General features: G+C 46.0%; 1 protein-coding gene across 8 annotated transcripts in view; it reads left to right on the top strand.

The window, feature by feature from the left end:
- Window positions 1–24,540, top strand: part of Sipa1l1 (signal induced proliferation associated 1 like 1) — a 288,200-nt gene that overhangs the window by 224,557 nt on the left and 39,103 nt on the right. For all 8 annotated transcript variants that reach the window (XM_041658470.1, XM_041658472.1, XM_041658465.1 and 5 more), the window contains 4 exons: window positions 4,082–4,655; window positions 5,191–5,465; window positions 10,819–11,088; window positions 24,150–24,296. In XM_041658470.1, the coding sequence (XP_041514404.1) occupies window positions 4,082–4,655; window positions 5,191–5,465; window positions 10,819–11,088; window positions 24,150–24,296 (1,266 nt within the window). The remainder of the gene's footprint in view (window positions 1–4,081; window positions 4,656–5,190; window positions 5,466–10,818; window positions 11,089–24,149; window positions 24,297–24,540) is intronic.

Here is a 24,540-nt window from a genome sequence, read left to right as displayed (position 1 = left end):
TAGTGTGTAGGTTTTCACACCAGTCCATCGGTCTTCACACTGGCAGAGGAGAACCTTCTGTGGGACAGGGGCCTGGGCACCTTTGGGAACCTGAGCTGGAGCTGAACCTTGGGTATTGGTTGGCAGAGTCCGTGGCCTTTGGCCATGTAGCTTCTAATCCACTTCCTAAGCTTGGGGTGAACCATGAAAGAGAAATGGCTGGGTTTGCAGCTGAGGCGCTTTGGCATCTTGGTCTTCACAGCGGCCTCCATGGCCTCTGCACGTGCACTCAAGGCCTTCACATTGTTGGCCTGCATCTTCTTCAGGCCTTTCTTATTGTGCTTCTTGGCACAAGTTCCTTCGAAACTTGGGGTCGACCCCCTTAAGAGATTTGTATCTTTGTGACTGGGTTTTCTGGTGCCATTTCTGTGCCATTGTTAGGATTATTTGTGTGTGGTGTTGTTCGTGGCTCCAAAGCCCTTCTTTTCATTTTTATTCTGAGGTAAGATTTCACTAAGTTGTACAAACTGGTTGTGAACTTACTTTGTAGCCTAGGCAGTCCTTGAACTTGGAATCCTCCTGCCTCAGTTTTCTGAGTTGCCAAGCTTACACCACCACACCAGAAATTAAGACCTGGCTTAATTTTTCTTTCCAATTTGAGGTTGAAATCAGTTGTTTATTGCTATTTACATTATGCTTCAACATTGAAGTCCCTTCTTTTTGCTTTTGTTCTTTTAGTTACCAGGTTTTTGTTTTGTTTTGTTTTGAACATTTCTTTATGTATTTGTTGACTGGGGAGGAGCATTGCCGTGGCAAATGTGTGGAAGTCAGAAGACAACTTACAGACATAGGTTCTTCTTTCCCTATCGTGTTGGTCTAGCTTGGTGTTAAGTGTCTTTTCCCCCATGAGCCATCTCACTCTCCTCGCTCCAATTCCTTTAAGGTAGTCATGTAGCCCATTGTAGCCCTGACCTCCTACGTAGTCAAAGATGATCTTAAACTGCTGATCTTCCTTTCTCTCAAGTGCTGGGATTCACTGTGCTTGGTTCTAAAGTTCCATTGTCTTACTCTCCTCTGTTTGCATAAAGTCTTTGATTCATCTGTTTACCATATTGTTGTTGTGTACCAAGATGTATTACTTCGTTCAAGGTCTTTGATGCTAGTGAATGTTAATGGTCCAGACCAAGTAGATGCAGCCTGCTGGGGGTCTCTTAGGCCAGGAGGTTTGTGTAGATGATCCCATTCAGCAGGTACCAAAGGGAGAGAGGGTAAGTTTGGAGTCCTTTCTTGGAGGTGAGGGTGGAGTGGACAAGGCTCTGTCGTTGGTGCTCAGAGCCTGACTCCAGCCTTAGCACTCTCCACCAGCAACGTAGACTGTTGTGATTTCTCACGAGGTGAAGGATTCGCACCCACTGTACTTGGAGATAAACACTGGGCATGTTCTGGGTCTCCCTGTTGTTTTCAAGGACGTCGGAGAGTGTATCTGTAGATTAAAATTGACATATATTTTCTTTGGTAAAAAGTAAAACTGAAGTCAGCTTTGAGGTGAAGCTCATAAATTTATGGAAGTTTGAGGGCCTGTGACATCTGTAAAGTCTCCCTCAGTGCTGACTTTCCGTGATTGCTTCTGCCTCTACGCTTAGCTTGTCCTGTAACCAACCTGGGCAGTGGGTTCCATCGCTCCATGCTGCCAGGTGAGCAGACTTAAAAAGGGTGGATCATTGCCAAGATACAGCGCTGTAAGGTAAATTTGGCTGACGAGACACCCTGTGGAATCCACCTCAAAAAAACAAGAACCATTTATAATTAATCTGAGGTACCTATATTTAGAAATATTCTAGGCAGATTTCTTTTTTTAATTGAGGTAAAGTATTCTAATTAGCTTAAACGAGACCTTACTACAATGGGTTTAGTGTCTGTGGTATCTATGTCAGTGAGCCTCTTAACCTTGTAAGACCGTGAAAGTTAGTGCGTCTAAGACTGTTGGAAAGGCGCCTTCTAAGCTACCATCTTCCTCGCCGCCTTCCTGAGGATCCTGTTTCTAATATTGTAGCCCTGATTACTGTCTGTATCACTCACGCCCATCTGTGGTGAATCACAGATAATTGGACGGCAAAGACTCAGTTCTCTCCCTCACAGTTCGTTCTAGAAGCTTCTAATTATTGGTAGGTTGCCAGGGTATATTTGTCTAAAGTTCTGTCACTTAATAAATAGATCTCTATATTCTTGTAGGCTCAGGGGCAAGTAGCCGCGCTCACGATCACACCCCTGCTGAGTGTGTACCTCTCTTTAGTTAAAATAAAAGCACAGCTGTTTCCTGAGGAAGAGTAATGCTCTGAGGAAAATGAACAAGAACAGAAATTGCCAATTTTAAAATGAAAGATATTAAATATTTCTGGATTCTCACAGGATTCCTTGTAGAAAATCTACCAAATCTGGATTCCAGCATTTTCTGCTCAGCTTCATAAGAGGGGGAGCTAACATGATCCATTGAACACAGCCATCAGCATTCAAGCCAGACTGTTCACATTGTCAAGAAAAACTGCTATGTAATAGTATGTAATTAGGCCCTAATGCATGCACAGGGGAGTCTGAGGCTTCGCTTCTGCAGTTAAACACGGGTATTGGCTGATACCTCCCTTTGTCATGAAGGGAGACTGGTAGTCTGTCTTTTAAAGATAAACTTGTGAAAGCATAGCTCCTGTCCAAGGTATCTCCCTACACTGTAGTTCTTCCATTTCACCAAAGTATAATTTTTAAGTATAAATTCTTTACTTGTAGATTTGCCTATCCCATTTCTGTAAGATACAGAAATTTTTCTAAAGGTCTCTGAATATCTGACAGTGAGACTCCCTACCCCATTGGTGTGCGGGTTGGGGGGAGACAGAGTCTCATTCTGTAGGCTGTTATGAAGCTCACTGTGATCCCAGGACAGCCGCAAACTCAGAGTGATCCTCTTGCCTCAGCTCCCAAGTGCTGGTTGTAGGTGTGAGTCTGACGAGACTTTAGAGAAAATGTGAGATCAAATTCCTCGGCTCACTTTGGAAGCACACTCTGGAGTGTGGTCTTTCTCTTGAGAATTCTGATAAAATGTTTTACAGTGCACAGTTTCATGGTTGACTCAATTTTAAGTCATGCGGAAAGTGCGATCATCAATTTTAGCCCTGTCAAACTTGACTGAGGGTATCATATTTTAAAAACTGATATAAGACATACAGCCTCTCTGTTTCTACCCAAATTTGTTGTTTTAGGAAAATTTTAATAATTTTCTTTTTGAGATTAAAATTAGTAGATCAGCACAGGTGTTTATGACAATTTTTCATGAGCCTAATTTTCAGCTGTGTATACTGAAGGAATGATGGAAACAAGTTCTCTAAGGTCATTCTGACTTAAAGAAACAGAGAAAGGGAAGTGTGTTTCTTAAAGAATCACAGACCGAAAACAGAACATTTGGGCCAAATAATAGCACAATTCTCTAAAAATCAAAATTACTATTGATAGGTGATTTTAAAGTTACATTTTTAATCTGGTCTCATGGTGGCTCACACATGGCCAACAGATAATATTTGGTTTTATTATTAGAAATAGAAATGAGAAATCACTCACTTCTCATGTCATGTATGAACTGTATCTTGTCTGCAGGCTTCAAATCTCAAGTGGAGACTACCTTTGTGTTCTGACAGAATTTGTCTGAGAGGTTTGTGATTATCACAGCCTACACTGGACTAGTCTGTAGGTATTTAAAATAGCTTTTATTCTCTTATGTGGAGCATTAAGTTTTAACTTCTAATCTTTTAGATAGAAAGGGTTTGCCTGGGAAAAAACTTAGGTTCTCTAAAGCTTGAGTGAAGAAGTTCACTCATAAAGCAGAAATCTGTGTTCTTTCTTGTACAAAATGAGCAATAGTGTTGTCTTTAGCATATACTCCTCCCTTTCCTTAGTGCTGGGGACCAATCCCAGGGCCTTGCACATGCATGCTAGACTGGTGCTTTACGCTGCGCTTCCCCCCTGTCCTTGTCACAGTGCGTTTTCTTCCCTCGTTGCAGTTGAAGACTGACATGCTGACACGCGTCTCCTCTTTTGTTCTCTGCTCTGTCCTCAGCGTGGCCGTCACTAGGTCCAGAGATGTGCCTTCTTTTGGACCTCCCATCCCAAAAGGGGTCACTTTCCCCAAGTCAAATGTGTTCAGGGACTTCCTTTTGGCCAAAGTGATCAATGCAGAAAATGCTGCTCACAAATCAGAAAAGTTTCGGGCCATGGCCACAAGGACCCGCCAGGAATACCTGAAAGATCTGGCAGAAAAGAATGTCACCAACACACCTATTGACCCTTCTGGCAAGTTTCCATTCATTTCTCTGGCCTCCAAGAAGAAGGAAAAGTCTAAGCCTTACCCGGGAGCTGAGCTCAGTAGCATGGGGGCCATCGTGTGGGCTGTCCGGGCCAAAGACTACAACAAGGCCATGGAATTCGACTGCCTCCTCGGGATCTCCAACGAGTTCATCGTCCTCATCGAGCAGGAAACAAAAAGCGTGGCTTTCAACTGCTCCTGCAGAGATGTGATAGGGTGGACGTCCAGTGACACCAGCCTTAAAGTCTTCTATGAGCGGGGAGAGTGTGTTTCGGTGGAGAGCTTCATTAGCAGTGAAGATATTAAAGAAATTGTCAAAAGGCTGCAGGTGAGACTTTCCTTCTTCTGTTTCAGTTCTCATTTCTAAAGTTTCTGGGCACTAAATCCAGGGCACAGAGCCTTGCATGGCGTTATCGGCTACTCTGGCAATTCCCCTGATGATGTGGAAGCAACACTGTCCATCTGACGCGCGTGCTTTCCATTGTTTGTTGAGAAAAGTAGCAGCCTTGGGAGGGAGGACATGATGGCGGGGCTCTCCCTGCACTGGTGGCTAGTGTTGTTTCTGTATCTGCCACCTTGGATTTTTTTTTTTTTTAATGGATAGCTGAATGCAGAATATAGGTTCTCTTTGCTCCCAGCTCTCTGTGGGTCTCTCTGAAGTTTCCCTGTAACTTTAGGAAAGCCACTGAGCCCTTTGGAGCAACCAGTGTTGTTTTGCTACTGAATAGAGATTAATGAAGGGGAATAGCTAGCCTGCCCTTCGGCTGGCTACAGGCTGTTCAAGGATAACCCAAGGCAGCGTTGTTCCACTTCTGGTCTAACTTTCAACTCTTAACTCCAGTCCCTCTCATTTCCTTGTCTAGTTTGTTTCCAAAGGTTGTGAATCAGTGGAAATGACTCTGCGGAGAAACGGGCTAGGACAGCTTGGCTTCCATGTTAACTATGAGGGCATCGTGGCAGATGTAGAGCCCTATGGCTATGCCTGGCAAGCAGGTCTGAGGCAGGGCAGCCGCCTGGTGGAGATCTGCAAGGTGGCGGTGGCCACCCTGAGCCATGAGCAGATGATCGACCTCTTGAGAACATCTGTCACAGTGAAAGTTGTCATCATCCCTCCCCATGACGACTGCACCCCCCGGAGGTAGGTCTGAGTTGGCAGCTGAGGTTGGGTTGCTTTGCCACATAGGACATACATCTTGTGATAGGTAGGGTTACCAGAGAGAACTTGACCTCCTGTGAGGCTGACGGTTTCTACATGGTAACTCTAGCACTGCATGCAGCTCCGTCTCAGCTTGTGGCGGCAGCAGCTAGAGTGACTAACTGGTGCCAGTCTGTGATCTGCATCTCTGCACTACTGAAGTTGCTACTCCAGACAAAAATGTCCACAACACTATCCTCAGCATCTTCATCGGCAGTCAGTAAACACAGAGCACATCTCGGCCTGTGAGAACTTTTTCTTTCATGCTCCATGGTTATCATACTGTCCTCACTCCCATTTATGCCCCTGCAGTCCAAAGCTCAGCTGTTGTTTTAAACCCTGCTATCTGGTCCTAGACAGCTGAGCTCAGCTTTTAGGCTCTTTCCTGGCAGAATCTCTGGGGCCAGGAATTGGCTTTGGGTGCATCAGCCCTACACTTGATGCTTTAGCAGCTTCTCTGTAGTCTTCTCCTAGAGGGAGGACCTGGGAACTCTTGTCTGACCCACTCCTGCCAAGCCAAGCAGCACTATCCAAAACCTCACTTCTTTGCTTCTGGGGAAGTTGCTTGATGGGATGAATTTAATCAGCTCCTTTTTCTCCTTTAGGCTTACACATGCTGTTTTTGTTCATTTAAAAACATGATCTGTTATTTATTTTTAGCCACTATTTTCTACAAATTTCTCTTAAGATTTAGTAGTTAATTCTTAGCCCATATGAAGCCAAAACATAAGCCAGGTGTGATAGTGCACACCTTTAATGCCAGCACTTGGGAGTCAGAAGCAGGTGAATCTCTGAGTTTGAGACCAGCCTGGTCTACAAAGCAAGTTCTAGAACAGCTAGGGCTGTTACGCAGAGAAACCTTGTCCCAAACAAAAAGCAAAAGCATAGATAGATAGATAGATAGATAGATAGATAGATAGATAGATAGCAAAATAAATAAAAAGGAAAAATGTTGCAGAGAGCCGTTTGTTTGTCTCCCGGCTGCTCAGCAGCTCAGACTTGAAATAATCACACAGAAACTGTATTATTTAAATCACTGCTTGGCCCTAGCTCTAGCTTCTTATTGGCTAACTCTTACATTTTAATTTAACCCATCTCCATTAATCTTTGTATGGCCATGTGGCAGTGGATTACCAGCAAAGTTTTATCTGTGTGCAGTGGGGCTACATGGCTTCTTAAAACTCCACCTTCCTTCTCCCAGCATCCAGTTTGATTTTCTCTGCCTATCTCCATTTCCTGCACAGGCCCAAGACAGTTTCTTTATTAACCAATTGTGTTCACAGCATACAGAGGGGAATCCCACATCAGCAAAACCTAGTTCTTATTTTCCCCCTAAAGTGACCATCCCATGTGTGAGCTCTGGGTTATTTGTGCTCCTTAAAGACTAAGTGGACTTCAGTTAAAATCAGTCTTTGCTCAGAATAGCTTTTCTTTTTTTTTTAATTAAAAAAAATATATGTCAAAAATGTGGAAAGAATAGCTTTTCTTTATGCCACTTATCAGATAGGTGGCCAGGGGATTGCATGCCTGTATCAACATATAATGGAGTCCTTTGTCTGAACAATTAAGAAGCAGTGTCTCCTAGATACCTGAGTGTTTCCAAGAAACCAAACTATGTATCTGCACAACTTGTTAGTTTAGCAAATCTGAGGTGTTGGGAGCAGGGGTCTAAAACCACCCTGCCTTCATTCCCTGTCCTGAATAGCACGGTCTGCTGCCCTGGCACAACACAAACCGTAGTGGCTCAGAGGGCAGTTGGGCTCTTACCTAGAAGACCTCTAAATGCCCTGCACTGCTCTGCTGTCCTTTGATCTCTCTAGACAGAAGATAAAGGACACCAAGCTCCCTGGTTCCCAGACGCAGCGGTTCTGCTCTTGTTTCTAAGCTCCAGGTTTGATTGGGGAACAGTTGATGTGAGGGTGAGCAGAATGGAGCTGCCTCACTGCCACCAAAACTGAGTAATTGTTACTAGGGAGATGGGCCTGTAGTGAGGGTTGGCTTACTGGGCTTATCTTCCTTGGAGTGTTAGGAAATATCGTTGGCTAAATTTTTACTTCATTATTCCAGGCCTTAGGAAATAAAAACACTGTAACATGAATTAATACATTCTATTCTTTTAGCACTCCTATGAATATTATTCATGTTTTTAAGAAACCAAATAGAGCCAGTGTGATGGCTCATTGAGTCAAATCTCTTCCCACCTAGTCTGATGACCTGAGGTTGATCCCTGGGTCCCACATGATGGAAAGCAATTGATTCCACATTGACATACATGCATGGTAGCATACTCCCACAGTACACACACACACACACACACTCTCTCTCTCTCTCTCTCTCTCTCTCTCTTCTTGCATAAATAAATGATAATCTTACAGAAAAAAACCACCCAGGAATCTTCTCAGGCTCCTCTAACATCAGAGTCCAGGGTGTAATCACTCCTCTATAGTTTGGCACAGAGCCTTGCCCTGCACATCAGTTTAAGTCATGGATGTCCTGGTAAATGTGTGTAGTTCCTAGTTTGTGGTGTCACTTCTCCCACTGGACCCTTGGAAGCTACCACCAAGACATCTGTAAAGGCAGAGTTGGGCCAGATGGGACAGTGTGTTCTGAAATCAGTGCAGGACTCCCACATACCTGAGTGAAGGAGCCACATCTGTCTTCCACTGGAAGACACACACACACCATCCTCTTGAAGCTCACACAGCTGCCCACACATGTCAGGTGCTGAGCCAGGAAGCTGGGTGAAGGCTAAGTGCTAAGCCGTAGCCCTCACCACCCCTTCTGTGCAGGTGGGGAATTGTGCACCATGCAGATGCCTTCAAAGACCTGGAAAGCTGTTCCCTTCTGCAGAGTGGCTTCAAAGGGAACAGCTGAAGCATTAACACCTTGCTGCGGTCTCTTCTCCTCCGCACTTCACACTCCCACAGCGTTTTGCTAGCAGCTAATCACTCTGTTCTTTGACTAGTCACTCTTCTCCTTTTTGTCAGCTTTCCCTTTAGGCGGCTCTGGGGTGAGATAGGACAGTTTGGTTCTTGCAGTTGCCAGGACCTTGAAAACATCATAGGCTGCCATGCAGTAACTGTATGTCAGGCAGACCTTGGGTATGTGTGCACATTGACATTGAAAGGGCAGTTTTTAAAAAATGGCTCAGTGTCCTTATGGCTCCTTCATCTTTTAATACGCTGGTGAGACGAATGGAAGGTGCGGTGCTGCCCACACAGTAACCAGACAGCCAAGAGCACAGCACAGTGAGAACAATTCAGAGGTCCTGTCAGAGACCCTTCCTGAGTGTCGTCACCCCCTCCCACTGATAAAAAGGTCCCTCACCTCTATCACATCTCCCCTGTCTGTGCCCCCTGGGACTCCAGCTTGTCCACTTGATAAGAGGCCTGGCTGGTTAGCCGGTGAGATGAGGCGCTCCGGGTGCTGCAGCTTTATTCTGCAGGGTGCTACTCTGCAATCAGGGGCCATTCAAGAGGTAAAAATAGTTACAGAAAAAGACCAAATTATCTTCAGTACTATTGTTTTTCTTGTTGGGGATTTGGGTGTCAAGTTATCTTTTAAATAGTGTTTTAAATAGTGTTGTGAAGTATTTTCTTGCTTTGAAAGTAGGAGCATGCTGCCTTTGAGCTAAAACTCATCTGCTCCAAATCTCATTCTCTAGATAAGGTTCCACTGAAAGGAATGCTGTGTGTCTCTGGAGCCGAAGTCACAGCTTCTAGGTACCATGCTGCTCACAAACATTAGGCTTTTTAAAAGTAGGTTTCAGTTGGCTCTTTGGTGACATTTAGCCCTGAACTGTGATGCCTGCTGACAGCTCCCATTGGGTTTACAGAAGATGCTGTCTATTCTTTTTTGTCATAGGCTAGACTTTGAGTGAGGTATGATTCATTATGGGGGAGGATATCTAGGGGGTAGAGTGCTGTTCTCTGGTTAGGATATAAGGTAGGGTGAGCCTGCAGGTGCGCTGATTCCGTGGGTTAAGACTTGGTCTGCCTTCCCTTCGCTGTGTAGACCTCTCTGGGGCTCTGTGCTCACCCTTAATGCCAAGGTAGTGGAGGATGGCACCCCCATCATGGAGTTATTGTAGGGTGGCTAAATTAGTACCTATCTCACTTTCCGTAGTCTGTCTTATAGTTATATTCACCACCACACTCTACTTGAAAGCTCTCTTGACCTTTTAGACCTGGCGTTAAAACCAGCCAGTAGCTTTGTCCTGCAGAGCGCTGTCCACACTTGCCCAGCTGTCGTTCATGGGTTTTGCAGAAATAGGTAGGAGACCATAAAGCCAGTGAGGTGTTTTCCTGCCATGAAGACAGTAGGAAATGGCAGGTGGCTGTAGTTTGGTTCCCTGTGAAGTGCATGAGATTCAGAAAAACATAAAATATTTCAGTAATTTTTCAATGCTGGGTTTAAAAGAATGATACAACTTTGGATATGTTGGGTGAAACAAAGCATCTTAAGTCAATTGTACCACTTTGTCTTTCTTTCTAAAATTAAAATTTTAACCGTGGCTCATCCATGCGGCTCACTATGCCTGCCTTGGGCTCACTCTACATTCTTTATCTCCAGAGTTCCTCATGAGTGACTCTCGGCTGCTCTCTTCACGCTCCCTTCCAAGTCCTCGCTGTCCCTGTACAAAAAGAAATCATTCTATGCTGAGTTAGTTCTGTGCATGGGAAGAGTGGAGTGTGGGTTCCAGGCTTCCTGAGGACTGAGGTTTCAGGTAGAGCAGAAGGGACGGGACTTGGGTCTCTGGCCTTTGGTGTCACTCAGGAAGGGAGACACTGTCCTTGGGAAAGAAACGAAGTCTGACTGTCTGGTCTTCCCGAGGGCTTTACTAATTGTTGCAGTATTTGATTGGTTTTCTCCCTCCTAAGCTAAATTTGGCTCCCGGGTTGGGTTTTGGGATCTTTCTTCACTTAATTTCTTGGCTCTTGGGGTTCCAGCTCATTTGTAGCTGCCCTCCCTTTAGGTCCCCAGTTGCAGTTCCCAGCAAAGTGTGCGGAGCTGCTGTTGTCTGCCCTGAGCTGCCTGCTCTGGGGACCTTCCAGCTGCCCTTCCTTCCTTGGTTCTCCGTGCTCCCAGCAGACATGGGCTCTGTGCCTTCTTATGGACTCCTCATTTCAAACTCCACACTTGAGACCAAGTAAAAGAAAATACTTGTGTATTCTTCTAGGGTCCTAGGTTGGGAAAGGAAAATTGCAAGGCCCAAAGATGGAAAGAATGTTAGTGATAGTCAGTCTCCACCAACATAATAACTCACTGTTTTTTTCCTGGTCTTCCCTCTTAATAGGAGTTGCTCAGAAACCTATCGCATGCCAGTGATGGAGTACAAGATGAACGAAGGTGTTTCCTATGAGTTCAAGTTTCCCTTCAGGAATAACAACAAATGGCAGCGGAATGCCAGCAAGGGTGCCCATTCACCCCAGGTCCCATCCCAGCTGCAGAGTCCCATGACATCACGGCTGAATGCCGGGAAGGGAGATGGGAAAATGCCCCCTCCAGAAAGAGCTGCCAACATCCCGCGAAGCATTTCCAGTGATGGACGCCCACTGGAAAGGAGGTGAGTGCCCTCTCCATGTCACCCTGCCTGAGCCCCCAGTTCAGAGAGCACCAGATGCATAAGCGCTAGGCTTCGCTGTGTTTCTCAGAAGTGACACTGAAATGCTCACAGGCATCTTCCAAAGCATGGGAGCTTTCCCAGCAGACTGTCCAGCCACCTGCAGTGAGATTTGTATGTGTGTTCTTTAGTTTCTATGGATGATCAGCAGAAATCATCACCTTATATGTAGTGGCAGTTGCATTAAAACTTAGTTAGATAACTTAGATTCTCGAGGTGACAGTGACTTGTATAAGCTTCGGTAGTCTTTATTTTTGTTTGAGGCAACTTGTAAGATAGAAGCAGTGGTTTTGGTTGGATATCTTTGTTGCTGTCATTTTATTTGAAAGGCATTTTGAGAGGAGAACCTTGTGTTAGGGTTTCATTGCTATGAAGAGACACCATGACTATAGCAACTCTTATTAAGGAGAACATTTCATTGGGGCTGGCTTACACTTCAGAGGTTTAGCCCGTTATTGTCATAGTGGCAAGCATGGCAGCATGCAGGCAGACATGGTGCTGGAGAAGGAACCACGAGTTCTACATCTGGATCTACATCGTCTTCCTGTAGGCAACAGGAAGAGAAAACTACACTGGGCCTGACCTGAGCTCCTGAAACCTCAAAGCCACCCCCAGTGACACACTCCAACAAGGCCACACCTCCTAGTCATACCATTCCCTGTTATCCTCTGGGGACCATTTTCATTCAGATCACTGCAAAACTCAAAACAGTACAATGGATTTCCCATGAAATCTTCTACCTTTGTTGGAAGGTAGAAGACAGTGGGAAGAAAGCAGCATACAGGGAAGGGCTAAGACAATAATTTAACACTGGGGTAAATAAGCAAAGGGGACAAGGGTGAAGGTTCTGGAATATGAGCAGCCAACTCTAGTCAAATTGAAAGTCAGAGTAGACCCCCTCCCAAAAAAGCGAGTCTTCCTCGATGAGCAGTCTTGATGTTTAACCGTGGTTCTGTGAACTGTACCACCTCAGACTGGGACCGCGACCTAGCATTTAACTGCATCTTTCAGGTGTAAATAACAATTGGATGTAAGTGTTTTGCAGATGATGAATGCCTTGGAGAAGGTGGTTTTGTCTGTGTTGCTTGCTAGAAGTTTCTTTTCTTCCCATTCATGGCCATTTTCTTTTCACTTCTGCTCATACGCTCACACCTCAATGTTTCTGTGGAAGCCTTCAGAGGTGGGGTGTTGTCTGTGTGCCAGAGCTGTGGTGGGTAAAAGAGTCCCAGTGACAGAGCCTTCTCCAGCAAGGTCAGGGTGCCATGGGCAGTGTCGTAGTCATGGATCTACTTCAGGGCACTTGAGAGTGGAGGCCTCTCTGCGGAGTCCTGCATCATAGTCCAGCTTTGAGCTTGTACATCATCATCACTTAGCTGTCCTGGGATCCCAGGGTACCACGTAGAAACATTTTGTGAAAGCACACACAGAGAAGTGGCCTTTCTAAAATCCTTCACTGAAGATTCATGTCCAGTACCTTGCTGTTTATCCCAGTAAAAGGCTCCTCACTCAAAGTCACTCCACCCCATCTGGAGTACTCTTGCTTTTGTTACCTTTGAGAAGGAAAAGCCTCCAAGAGATCTCTGAATGAATTCTTTGTTCCAAACGTGGCCCTTCCTGAGGTGAGTGTAAATGTAACTCATGGTTTGGCTCATGCTTTGAAAGATGAACCTGGGAAGTCATCGTTTCAAGGGCCCACTTTTTCCTGCCAGCCCCGTCTTCTTCCACAGAACAATCTAGAGGCTTTCACAGGTGGAATCATTTGAGTCACTTCCATTCACAGTATTCCACATGGTAGAACAGTGGAATGTGTTCTGATTCCATGGTGAATCTCATCTGCTGCAGAAGCTAAAGCTTGTAAGAGTCCAGCAAACTGACAGGAAGCAGGTGCTTTGTTTGTGGCCAATTACTTCAGTGCTAGCTTGCTTTAGTCAGGGTTCTGTTGCTGTGACAAACACCATGACCAAGAGTGTCTTGTGGATGAAAGGGTTGATTTCATCCTAGAACTCTCAGGACACAAGTCATCCCTGAGGGAAGCTGGCAGAAACCTGGAGGCAGGGGCTGATGCAGAGGCCATGAAGGGGTACTTTTACTGGCGTGATCCTCGTGGCTTCCTTAGCCTGCTTTCTTACACCACCAGGACCACCTGCCCAGGGGTGGCACCACAGTCTGGTGCAGGCATTTTCTCAGTGGAGATCCAGGACAAGGATTCTAGAGGCGCATCTTCCATGTGCCTGAGCCCACTCACCTCCTCCCAAGGGAAGGTACACCTCCCTGAGGGAGGGCCAGAGAGTACAGGAGGGGTGTCTGTTTCTTTGAACTGTAGGGGTAGAAGGGACAGAAGTGAGGCTATCATTGGTTTGGGGGAATATTGAACCCTACTCACTGCTCCCTCTGGCTTCATACTATGTAGGGTGTTCTCTAAGAACCCTACTAAGATCCCAGATTCTAGGCTTTCTTGTGAAATCTCATGTCTTCACTTTCTGTCTGCTAGGATGGTTGGGTCATCTCCAGTGTGAAATGTATGGGAATTTTCCATGTTGTCAGTTCTCTATCCTGTCATTCCCAGCTTTTAAGTTTAACTTTGAGCCCCAACCCTCGTGCAGTTACGTTTGTAGTTATGTCATTTATGAATATGAGGTGGGCTTTAAGGTGACTTGTGTAGTCCACACAAATGCCTTGCTTGATTCAGAGCTTGAGCTTGCTTTACAGTTGTTTGATTCCATTCCTTCTGCCCCAGAGCTGTGCTTAGCTGTGAAGAACCCAGCTCTCTTGCAGCATAAGCCAGCAGCAGTCTCTAGTGCCTGTCTGGCGTGGCACACACCTGTTTGCCTTGCTTGGGTCCAGCACAGACCTTTTTGGATAAAAATGGTCATTTGCCTGCTTACCAGAGTCCACTCTTCATTTCATGGTCTGCAGAACGACAGGCCAAAGGGCTTTTTTTTTTTCTTCTAATTTATGGGATGAATTATTTTCTTTTAATACTTAAGGTCATCATCTATGTAACAATAACATCTGTTGGTATTTGGATTCTTAGCAAGAATTTTTCAACTGGATAAGGCTCTTTGTACATTGTTAGAAGAAACCAACACGTTAGAGGCTATAGAACGTTTGCCGTTTGAGGTCTTGATCTATTTAGTTTGAATGTGAGAATTTTATGCTCCCCAGATGTCCTTCTGATTACAGAATTTTATAGTGTTTGTGGGGTGTATCTGTTAACAAAGTAGTATTTATTTAGCAGGAATAGGTAACATGATACAACTGTGGTTTGGACGTCAGGTTTATCTAGAGTTTAAGGGTGGACTGGAGTAAAAACAGCTCCTATAGTGCACTAGACTTGCTGCATGGCTTAGTTTACGCATACTTGGGGACCAGTCATAGGTCTCTAGATCTGTGCTAATGTTAAAAACATCTAATCATTTCAAGGGCTTTGGATAGTAGAAGTTATCTTAGTATATGAAAGAGTTTTCCATTCTGCTTGTTTAATAAACTTAGCACAACCTTTTACGGTCTGGGTTAGAGCTCAGTGGGCCCTGGATGCACTGACACCCTTTCCCTGGATCACAGTTGCTCCAGTAGGCACAGGGATCTGGGCATCACAGCACGTGGAGCTTTGTTGGGCTCCTGGCGAAGTCCATGTTGCCATCCGTGTTCTCAAAGCCACCGAACACTGCTCAGCCTAGCTTATTAGCTAACGTTTGCCATTCCCTCTTAAAAACGTTTTCTTGTCACTGTGGTTTGGGTGTGTGCCCCCCTTAGGTCCATATGCAAAGGATTGGCCCCCAGGTGGCACCATTGAGAGGTACCGTGAACCTTTAATAGGTGAGACACAGTCAGAAGTCCTTATGTCATTGGAGCACAGCCTCAAAGGATTATGGTACCCTTCCTGTTCCTACTCCTTCTGTTTTGTGGTCCAGAATGTGAGCATTCTCTCCAACTCACACCCCTGTGATCCTATGCCACACTCACAGGAGACTTAAATAGTGGCTTCAGTCCTAGTATTCTGAACCCCAGAACTCTGAGTGAAAAACTCTAAAAATTGTTTTAAAGATTTATTTATTATGTATAATGTTCTGCCAGCATGCATGCCTACACACCAGAAGAGGGTATCAGATCTCATTATAGGTGGTTGTGAGCCACCATGTGGTTGCTGGGAATTGAACTCATGACTTCTGGAAGAGCAGCCATTGTTACTAACCTCTGGGCCATCTCTCCAGCCCAGCTTTTTGTTGTTGTTGTTGTTTTCTGTAAGTAGCCTATTTGGGGTACTTTGTTGTGGTAATTGAAGCCAAGAGTACACTCATCTTCCTAAACCTAATTTATGTTGTTTTAATCATTGGCCTTTTGTCCCTGCTTCCTCATCCTTCAGTTTTTCCTCATTTCTTTGACCTCACGCTGTGCAGTGTCTTTGCCCTGCAGGCACTTCAGTGAGTTCCGTCATCACCTGTGCGTAGAAAGACCCTAGTGTAAGGGGTTTGTCTTTGCCTCCGTTTTGTTTCTCATATTTATACACCTCTCTGATTGCTAAAAGTCTGCGGCAACTGTATGTCAGCGCTGGCGTATCATACTTGAAGTCCAAACTGACTTACCCTTCACCCTGCCCCTCTCCTTTCCACCTCTTCCTTTCCCATCACGCCCACCTTGATGAAGTATGGTATGGTTACCGTGTACTCCTGTATCACAGCCTGACCTAGGAATTGGTCCAGTTTCCCTACATTCTTTCTTACTTCTGCCCTCATCCCTATCATCCCTACTTTAAGATAATCCCCATCTTCTCTTGAGTTCTCGGGAGAGGGGGCGGTGGTGGGGAGAGCGGGTTTGTGGAAGCAGGGCCAGGAACTCCACAGCTTGTCTGTAGAAGTCAGAGGACAGTTTTGTAGGCTCGATTTTCTCCTTCCACCTTAGAATCAAATTCAGGTTGTCGGGTGTGCATCATAGGGCAGCAAACACCTTTCTCCACTGAACCATCTCATTTGCCCCCCCCTTTTTTTTTTTGCTGGGGTCTCTCACTGAGCCTGGATATCACTGACTCAGCTATGAGTGCTGGCCAGCAAGCCCTCGGGATGCACTATCTGTCCCTGCACCGCCACCACTGGGACTCCCAGCACTCCCAGCCGCGCCTCACCTTTGTGTGGTGCTGGGCATAGAACTCAGATCCTCATGCCTGTGCCGCAGACACTTTACTGTTGAGCCATCTCCTCGGCCCTGGAGTTCTTCCTTGGTGATTAAGTTTCTTCCTTCTTAGCTTGAGAGCTTATACTTCATGCTGCTTTTTAAAGGATGATTGCTATTCAGGCATTCAGAAAAGGACCCAGCGACATGGGCTTGGCAAGACTCCCAGCCCCTATAAGGATTCTCCAGAATAGCCTAAGGAATGAGGGGCAAATGCCCACTGTGGTGCCAGGTCCAGGCTACTGAAATACCCAGAAGTCTTTCCTCCCTACACAGCTACCTGGGCTATCAGGTGCCTGGAAACCAGGGCACCAGAGGTTCAGGCTGTGCAAGCTAGGCACTGTGGTGGTGTAGCAAGTGAATCTGCCCTCCACCTTAGTAACTATGTGTTGGGACTAGTATGTTCCCAGGAATGAGCTGTAGTCTTGACTGATAGGGTCATGGTTAATTCAGGGTGTCTGCTATGCTGAAAACAGCCCTGGTGGCCTGGGTACCAGTAGAAGTCATGGGAAATGCTGCAGAATCTGTCTGGGCAAATTAAATGGGCCTAAAAAGTGATCATAAAGTTCAAGTCAGTTGGAATTGGGGATGAACTGTCAGGTGACCTGTGGTGGAGCCTTCCCATTGTGGCTTCCAGTGCCCCAGCGCGCCACCATGGAGGGCAGCCTCTACCCCTTATACACGTACATGGCCCTTCTGACTTTTGTGACTGACTTGGCTTCCCATGTCAATTTCCATATCAAATGTATTTTCTTCATCAGAGCTTCCTCTTCCCCTGTGTTCCCAACTAGATCTGACTGGTAATTGGTCTCAGGCACCCTATGCTTCGCTTTCGACTGTCACATCTTACCTGGGTCTCTCTTAAGTTCTTTAGATGACCATTGAGTTCATCTGCACCACCTTTGGGTCTTTGCATGAGTCTTCTTAGGGCACACAGTGACTGAAAGAGAGGTTGTGCAAAGTTGCAACTGGTTAGTGATGAAGCTGAGGTTGGCATTGAGCCATCTGACTCCAGCGCCTACTTCATGGCCATGAGCTGCATGAGTAAAACCTGCTACCACTCAACAGAAATTAGGAAAATGGATTTGTGTTAATGTACTGAATGGGCTCCAGTCACGTTCACTGGAGTGGAGGTCAGCTTCAGGCCTCTGCAGTCACACAGGCCCCACACTTAAGCCAAGTCTGTGCTCTGCTTTCGTCTTTGGAATATTGGTTTTGGAAATTTGGACTGTTTGAACATGTGAACCTTGGTTTTCACTATATGCTAGGTCCCACAAGTTAAAGTGACTGCTCCTGCCTACAATTATTTTTGTTTTTCTTTCCCTCTTCCGGAATCACCCTAAGTTGTAGATTTGATTCTTATCAAGAGGCACCCACCCATGGTGTGTGCCTAGCTTGTGAATGCTCACAGCTGTGTCTAGACCCTGGCTGAACAGCTGATGAGCTGAGGTTGGGGCCAGCAGCAGCTCTTCACAGAGCACGCAGTAGGAAGGTATGAAAGAGGACCATGGATTGCTTGAATTGAGCACAACCTGTGCAGAAACTACTGGGTAGAACGGTCATTCTGTAACCCTTGATTTGCTTTAGAGAACTCTTTTTTTTTTTTTTTTTTTAAAGTCATTCTGGAAGAGTCCTGGTTGGAGTGTAGACTGCTGAGGACAGCTAGCTTGGTCCTGTTCCCTTAGTAGATAGCATTTTAATTGCTAAGTTGTGGCAGAATGCTGTGCTTAATTATGGACTCGGGTATCTAATTTCTCAGTCACAGCTGCTGTTTGAGACCCTCTCGATTGTTTTTACCATCCATCCACGCTTGCACTTGGGTGACAGAGGGCCTTGTCTCTGTGGATACATCTGGGCAATGTTGTCACTTCGGAGTAAAAAGAAGGAAATGGAAGTGTAATTAATCCTAAATACTCAGGAAACTATCATACTACTAACTATTTGGGCATTGAGAAGTCCTTACTGATGGATTGGTAAATTGTAATCAGTCCCTGTCAGGAACGGTAGGTCTTAAGAATCACTACTGTGCACACCGACTGTAGGCCTGTGGGTTGGCCCATTGGCAGTGCTAGGCATGGGTTATTTTATTATATATCTTAGATTTAGGCTTGGTAATTTTCTTTAGTATAATTTTATCCTTTGAAAATTTCACACAATGTATTTGATCATAATCGTCCCTCCCCTGCCTCCAGCTCCCCCCCCCCCCCCGGATTCCTCCCCTTAAACTTCATGTCCTTTTTTAAAAACTTTTTAATCTTTATTATTTTAAAGAACCCATCAAGTTCAGTGTTTGCTTCCCACCAACTTTGGGATGTGAGACAATCCGCTGGAGTGTGGTGCACCTCCCAGGGACCACACTTGGAGAAAACTGACTCCCCTCCCCCAGAAGCCATCAGCTATCTATGTTTCCTCAGTATCTTAGTTACTTTTCTGTTGCTGTGAAGGGATACCATGATCAAGGCAACTTATAAAAGAAAACATTTGATTAGGGGTTTGCTTGCAGTTTCATCGTGGCGGAAAACATGTTGTCGGGGACGGCGGGCATACTGGAGCAGTAGCTGAGACTTAACATCTGATCTAGAAGCAGAAAGCAGTGGGGGTGGGGGAGACAGAGAAGAGAGACCACTACTGGTAAATGGCATGGGCCCACCTACAGTGACACACCTCCTCCTACAAGGCGGTACCTCCTCATCCTTACCAAACAGTTCCACCCACTGGGGCCAAGTAGTCAAACATACAAGCCTATGGGTGCTATTCTCATTCAAACCAACACACTCAGTTAGGAACAGGAACTTAGGAATTTCTCCCCACTCTATGCTAGAGCATTGAATGGCTTGTTCTTGTGCGGGTCTTGTATTGCTATTGGTTCATGAGTGCAGTTACCCTGTCGTGTCCAGAAGTCACTGTTTTCCTCTGTTCCTCCCTGGCCTCTAGCTCTTGCAATCTCTCTGCCTCTTGTACTGTAGTCCTTGAGCTTTGAAGAAGGGGTTTGGAACAGATGTCCCATTTGTGGCTGAATAATCCACACTCCCTTTTCTCTTTCCTTTGACCAGTTACGAGTTTCTGTGTTACCCACTGCCCACTGCACAGAGACTTCTCTGATGATATCTGAGCACTGCAGTGATCTGTGGGTAGAGAGATAGGAATCTAGAGTGCAGTTTGATACTGTGTCCTTTTAGCAAAATGATAGGTTCAACCATGGGTCCTGGACTAGATTGTGATACCAGGCATGTGTTTCCTCTGGTTATGCTGGTAACATTTGTGCCTCTATTGTACCCATAAGCATATCTTGCAGCACTGGTCATTATTGCAGTTCTCTGACTTCGTAGCTGGAAGGCTATTGATGACTTCACCCCTAGCAGCCAGTGAGAGACCTGTTTCAACATAAATAAATATTAGGGCAATACTTGAGGAACAACACCCAGTGTTATGCTCTGTCCCCCCACAAGATTATTATTTATTTTCTGTGAGATTATAGATTTCATAGCAATTAAAAGGTAGTTAATCTTCATTCTCTAAACCTGTGTGGTTATTAATATTCAGTGTTTTGGTTTCTTTAAAACAGAACAAAGCAGGAAGAGTTATTTTAGAGGAAAAGGCTCCATGGCCTTACTCTAAGGTACTGGGCACAGCTGTTCCTAAAACAGGTGTGCTTAGACCGTGAGGGCCCAGCACAGTCTAGGGAGGTCAGTGTGCTGAGAGCCCATGAGAAGAGACTGCTGCCCATTTCAGAGCATCCCTTCAGAATGGCACAGTGCCCAGCAACAGCTAGCCTCCAGCTCTGCAGAGCCAGCCTGCTGGCACCCAGGCAACCAGAGCACACTTCAGAGTGGCGGGGGAGCTCGCAGGACAATAACCAGTCTGGCTCTATAGCGCTGGACTGCTGGCAGCAAACAGTCACACCTTCACTCCTGAACAGGCCTGTTAAACACTGGTGTGTTGGCATCAGGGTCATGGTATTGAAAACAGCGGAGTTGTGCATCACAGAATAAAGCTGATTTTAATTTTTCTTTGCCCAGCGTTCATGTATCTGGAGATATAAACACACTGGGGTGGCTTTCCTTAAGCTGCTCCATGCTTGTCCTCTGTGTGTGAACAGTCAGAAAACAGAACCACCATTGACTTCCATAAATACAGAAAAGAGCTGGAATGAACGCCAGCCTCCTGGAAAGACTTTTCAGTTTGGGACAATTCCAGTAACCAAATGGAAGTTTCTGAGACATTTGCCAAGTGAAAGAGTTGATGTTGAGAACGAGCTTGAAGTGTTTTACTTTTAATGTATGCTTTGGAGAACAGGCTACAGAAAGCCAGTTCTACAGCCAAAGATAAAAGTTCTATCTTAACTTTGCCTAAGGAGCCATGTGCGTAAGCGTTTCACCATTCCCGTTGATATGACTCAGCTGCCTAGGTGTCCCACTGGCCCTCATATCCTGCTGTCACCCTCATTTCCCCATGTTTTCTATAGCATCTCTTTCTTCTTTGCAGGACGGTATCAAAGCTGTGCAAAATGTAAACACATCTGGTCTGTCTATGTTAGGTGCATACAGAAGGCAGACTCTGGGGAGGAAGGCAAATGGCATCACGCTGCCTTGGGTCTGTGCTGCTCCCTCTTTCTTACTCGGTTTTCTTGTTTGTGACTTGCTCTTTCCCCTTCCTCCTCCCTTCCAGCCCTGGTTATATCTGAATGGATTGAGACATCTGAGAAAAATCTTGGGAGAACACAGTATAGGAACATCCATTTTTTGGTACTCAGATATGTTTTGATCATTCTCCTATCAAAACACAGTACTGGGGACAAGAGGGATGGCTCAGTGGTTAAGAGCACTGGATGCTCTTTCAGAGAATCAGGTTTGGTTCCCAGTCCCCACAGAGTGGCTCACAGTTGTCTATAACTCCAATCCCTGGGGATATGATGCCCTCTTCTGGCCTCTATGGGCACTGCATGTAAAGGGCTCAGACTCAACGTGCAGGCCAAATACCATTCACATAAAATAAAGGCAAATCCAAAAAGAAAACCAGTAGCCTAGGCAAGGTTCAACTAGGTTCCTCTAATCCCTAAGCACACAGCTGCCTGCAGACACAGCCTGGACCCTGGCATCCTCATTAAGGTCCGTGTGGTGATACCAGAATAGGTGATGCCATGTGGGCACAGGTTTTTCTCTGCAAGTGGTGGAACACAGAGCAGGTTTCTGAGGGACCCTTGTGAGGATCGTACTTTCACCCTGTGTATATATGGTAAACCCTGTGGTGGTCAGACATTGACCACTGGGGAGCCTGGCTTGTGATCATGGCAAGGTGCTTCGAGGTGGCCTCACCTGGCTTTCCATCACAGTCCCCAGAAACCAGTATTCTGCTTGTCCTAGTTCATATTAGAGCAGCATCTTCAGTGTTCTGTTTGCATCTGTGACAGTAATGGTTTCTGCTGTTGTCTTAGCCCCTGGAACTCCATCGCTGTCTAAGCATGCTGATCAGCTTATAATAGCTTTAGCAAATTACAAATTCTAAAAGCTAATACTTTTTAGCCATCTTAGATCTTCCATAAGTAAGAACCCCTCACTAGGACAAAGTGGGGAGGGGGTCAGGAGTAGCTCAGTGATTAATAGTACTTGCTGCTCTTGCAGAAGACCTAAGTTCAGTGGCTCACAACCTCTGTAACTCTCTGTTCCAGGAATCCAACACCCTCTTCTGGCTTCTACAGGTACCAGGGATATTTAAGCGGTGTACCTGTATGCATACAGCCACAATACTCATGCATGTAAAATAAAGATAGGGCTCTGTCCTGTGCTGTCGGGACAGTGTCACGGGGAGACAGAATGGGCCACTGTGGGGTTTGAAGAGGTTCTGCTCTGTGCATATAGATATAATACTGGAGTTGGGGGTTAGGAGGAAGAGAGGAAGGCTTTCTAGATAGACGGCAGATGAGTGTGGGTGTGAGGGTGGTGGCTTTCTGAATTCTGGCCCACAGTCAGCCTATCCAGAGCCAAGACATGGGGCCCTGGAGGGGAGAGTAGAATAGTACCAGGTGGTTCAGAACTTGGAGATGGTGACAGGGTTGTCTATCCTGTAGACAAAGGGAAACTTTGGGGAAGCTTCTAGGGGTTGGTTGACACGGTGGAAGAGTACTTCTAGGCGCTGTTGGAGAGGTGGCATGAACGGAGCCTGGAAGTCAGAGACCGCTAGGGTGAGAGGTCAAGGGGGCAGTCATGGTGGGAGCCCGGATTCAGTGTTTGTGTTTTCAAAGCTAGTACCCAGGGTGCTAGGACATAGTCCGTGTGTAGACACAAACGCACAGCTTGGTTAGAATAGTTAAATCTGGAAGATCGGAGAGAGAAAGGGAAACATGGTTCCAAGATGCTTAGCTTGGATCCTACTGCATGTACTGGCTTTGTGGGAGACTAGGCTGTTTGGATGCTCACCTTACTAGACCCGGAAGGAGGTGGGAGATCCTTGGACCTCCCACAGGACAGGGAATCCTGACTGCTCTTCTGGCTGATGAACGAGGGAGAGTTGATTGGGGGAGGAGGAAGGAAATGGGAGGCGGTGACGGGGAGGAGGCAGAAATCTTTAACAAATACATACATACATACATACATACATACATACATAAAACAAATAGAGGACAGTCCCATTTGTGGCACCGGGAGAAAGCTGTTCCTTTTGAAGAAGCTTGATTTGAATTAGAAGAGGATTAAGAAGCCAGGTCTAGGAGACAGCCTGAGAGAACTCAGATCTGCCTCGTGGATAAATTCGGAATTAGACTCGTAGCAGTTGTCCTTGCTCTGCCACCACTAGAAAAGCATCTTGGTATGGCTCTTTTAGCCCTTCTGCCACCTTCTGAGTGAAACTCCTTCCCCATCTGTAGACTCACTGTAAAATAGCTTTATTCCATCAGCCGGGTTCTGGCCCAGGGTTTCCACTCTGCTTGAAACTGAGTGGATTCTCATTAGAAGTCTGTTGACCGTATCAAACCCATACATTAGTAGAAGCCATCCCTGCCTTCTCTGTGGACAGCAGCTCACATAAAACACAGCCTATGGGGCCTGGGATGAATGACTTAGAACCCACTTCCTCAGCTATCCCATGGGAGCAGCCCTCCCTACTCGGGGAGTCCCGGCATCTGCAGGTGCTCACTGTTACTAAGCCTGGTCACAGTTGTCAGCAGGCAGATGTCCCTGTGGCTACTAGAATAGAGAACCTTGAGGGAGAATCTGTCTGTCCTGCCCACAGAGTTCCAGCCTTGCCTTAGTAGTCAGCTGACCGGTATGCTGTGGCCAAGACAGCACATTCCTGCTGTGAAAATCCTACAGTGCAATTCCAGGAATTTTTCCCCGTGGAAGTCCTTAGTGTGATGCTACTATCAACCAAAATTATAAAAACCAGTTGTCAGGGCAGGAATATGGCGAACTTTGAGTAATGAGCTAGGAAAACAGGCAGGAGAAGGACGCTCTCGCAGTGGCCCTGCGATGGGCAGTGTGGGGCTCTGGAACCAACTGCTGGTTAATGCCACTGGGGTTCCCTTATCCTCTGCTCTACCGACCTGGAGACTGCATAGCACTCCACCTGATTGAATCCTGGCAGCTTTTGGAAGCATGTGTGTTTTCTAGGTCCTTCCCCCTGTAATTGTTTTGTGGGTTCCGCACCCTGCAAGTCCGTTTTCCAGCTGTTCCCTCAGAAATGGTGTTAAGCTGAGGTTTTTCATGTGAGCTTCAATTGTTTTCACATCTCCACGAGGCCACTGCCTTTGTGGCGTTTCTATGACATCCTCTGCCATGCACTCACCTTGGGCTTTTTCTCTTTGAGTTGCTGACTTCATGTGTTTGCTTCACACTTTGCAGGCTGTCTCCTGGTTCGGACATCTATGTGACAGTGTCATCCATGGCTTTGGCAAGATCCCAGTGCCGTAACTCCCCCAGCAACCTATCCTCATCCAGCGAGACTGGCTCTGCTGGTGGTACCTACAGACAAAAGTCCATGCCCGAAGGGTAGGTCTGATGCCATTTGGTCCCCTGGAGAGTGATTGTTTAGACATATAGAATGATATCCCTTCAGGCAGGCCTCACAAACCTCCATGCAATCTGCAGGGAAGATGAGTTAATGCTCCCGATAGAAGAGTGTCCCAGTGGTCAGAGCACCTGAATAAGATGACCAGTGTGGGAGCGAAGTCAAAAAACACCAGTTTCTCCATCGTACGTGTCATTTAGTGTCGCCAGAAGGACTTTGTAGTTT

This window comes from Microtus oregoni, unplaced genomic scaffold, assembly GCF_018167655.1.
Source record: "Microtus oregoni isolate MIOR12 unplaced genomic scaffold, Mior012 000009F_ref0000495, whole genome shotgun sequence".
NCBI lineage: Eukaryota > Metazoa > Chordata > Mammalia > Rodentia > Cricetidae > Microtus > Microtus oregoni.
The sequence above is the reverse complement of the archived record's forward strand: the minus strand, read 5'-3'. Positions and strand labels throughout refer to the sequence as shown.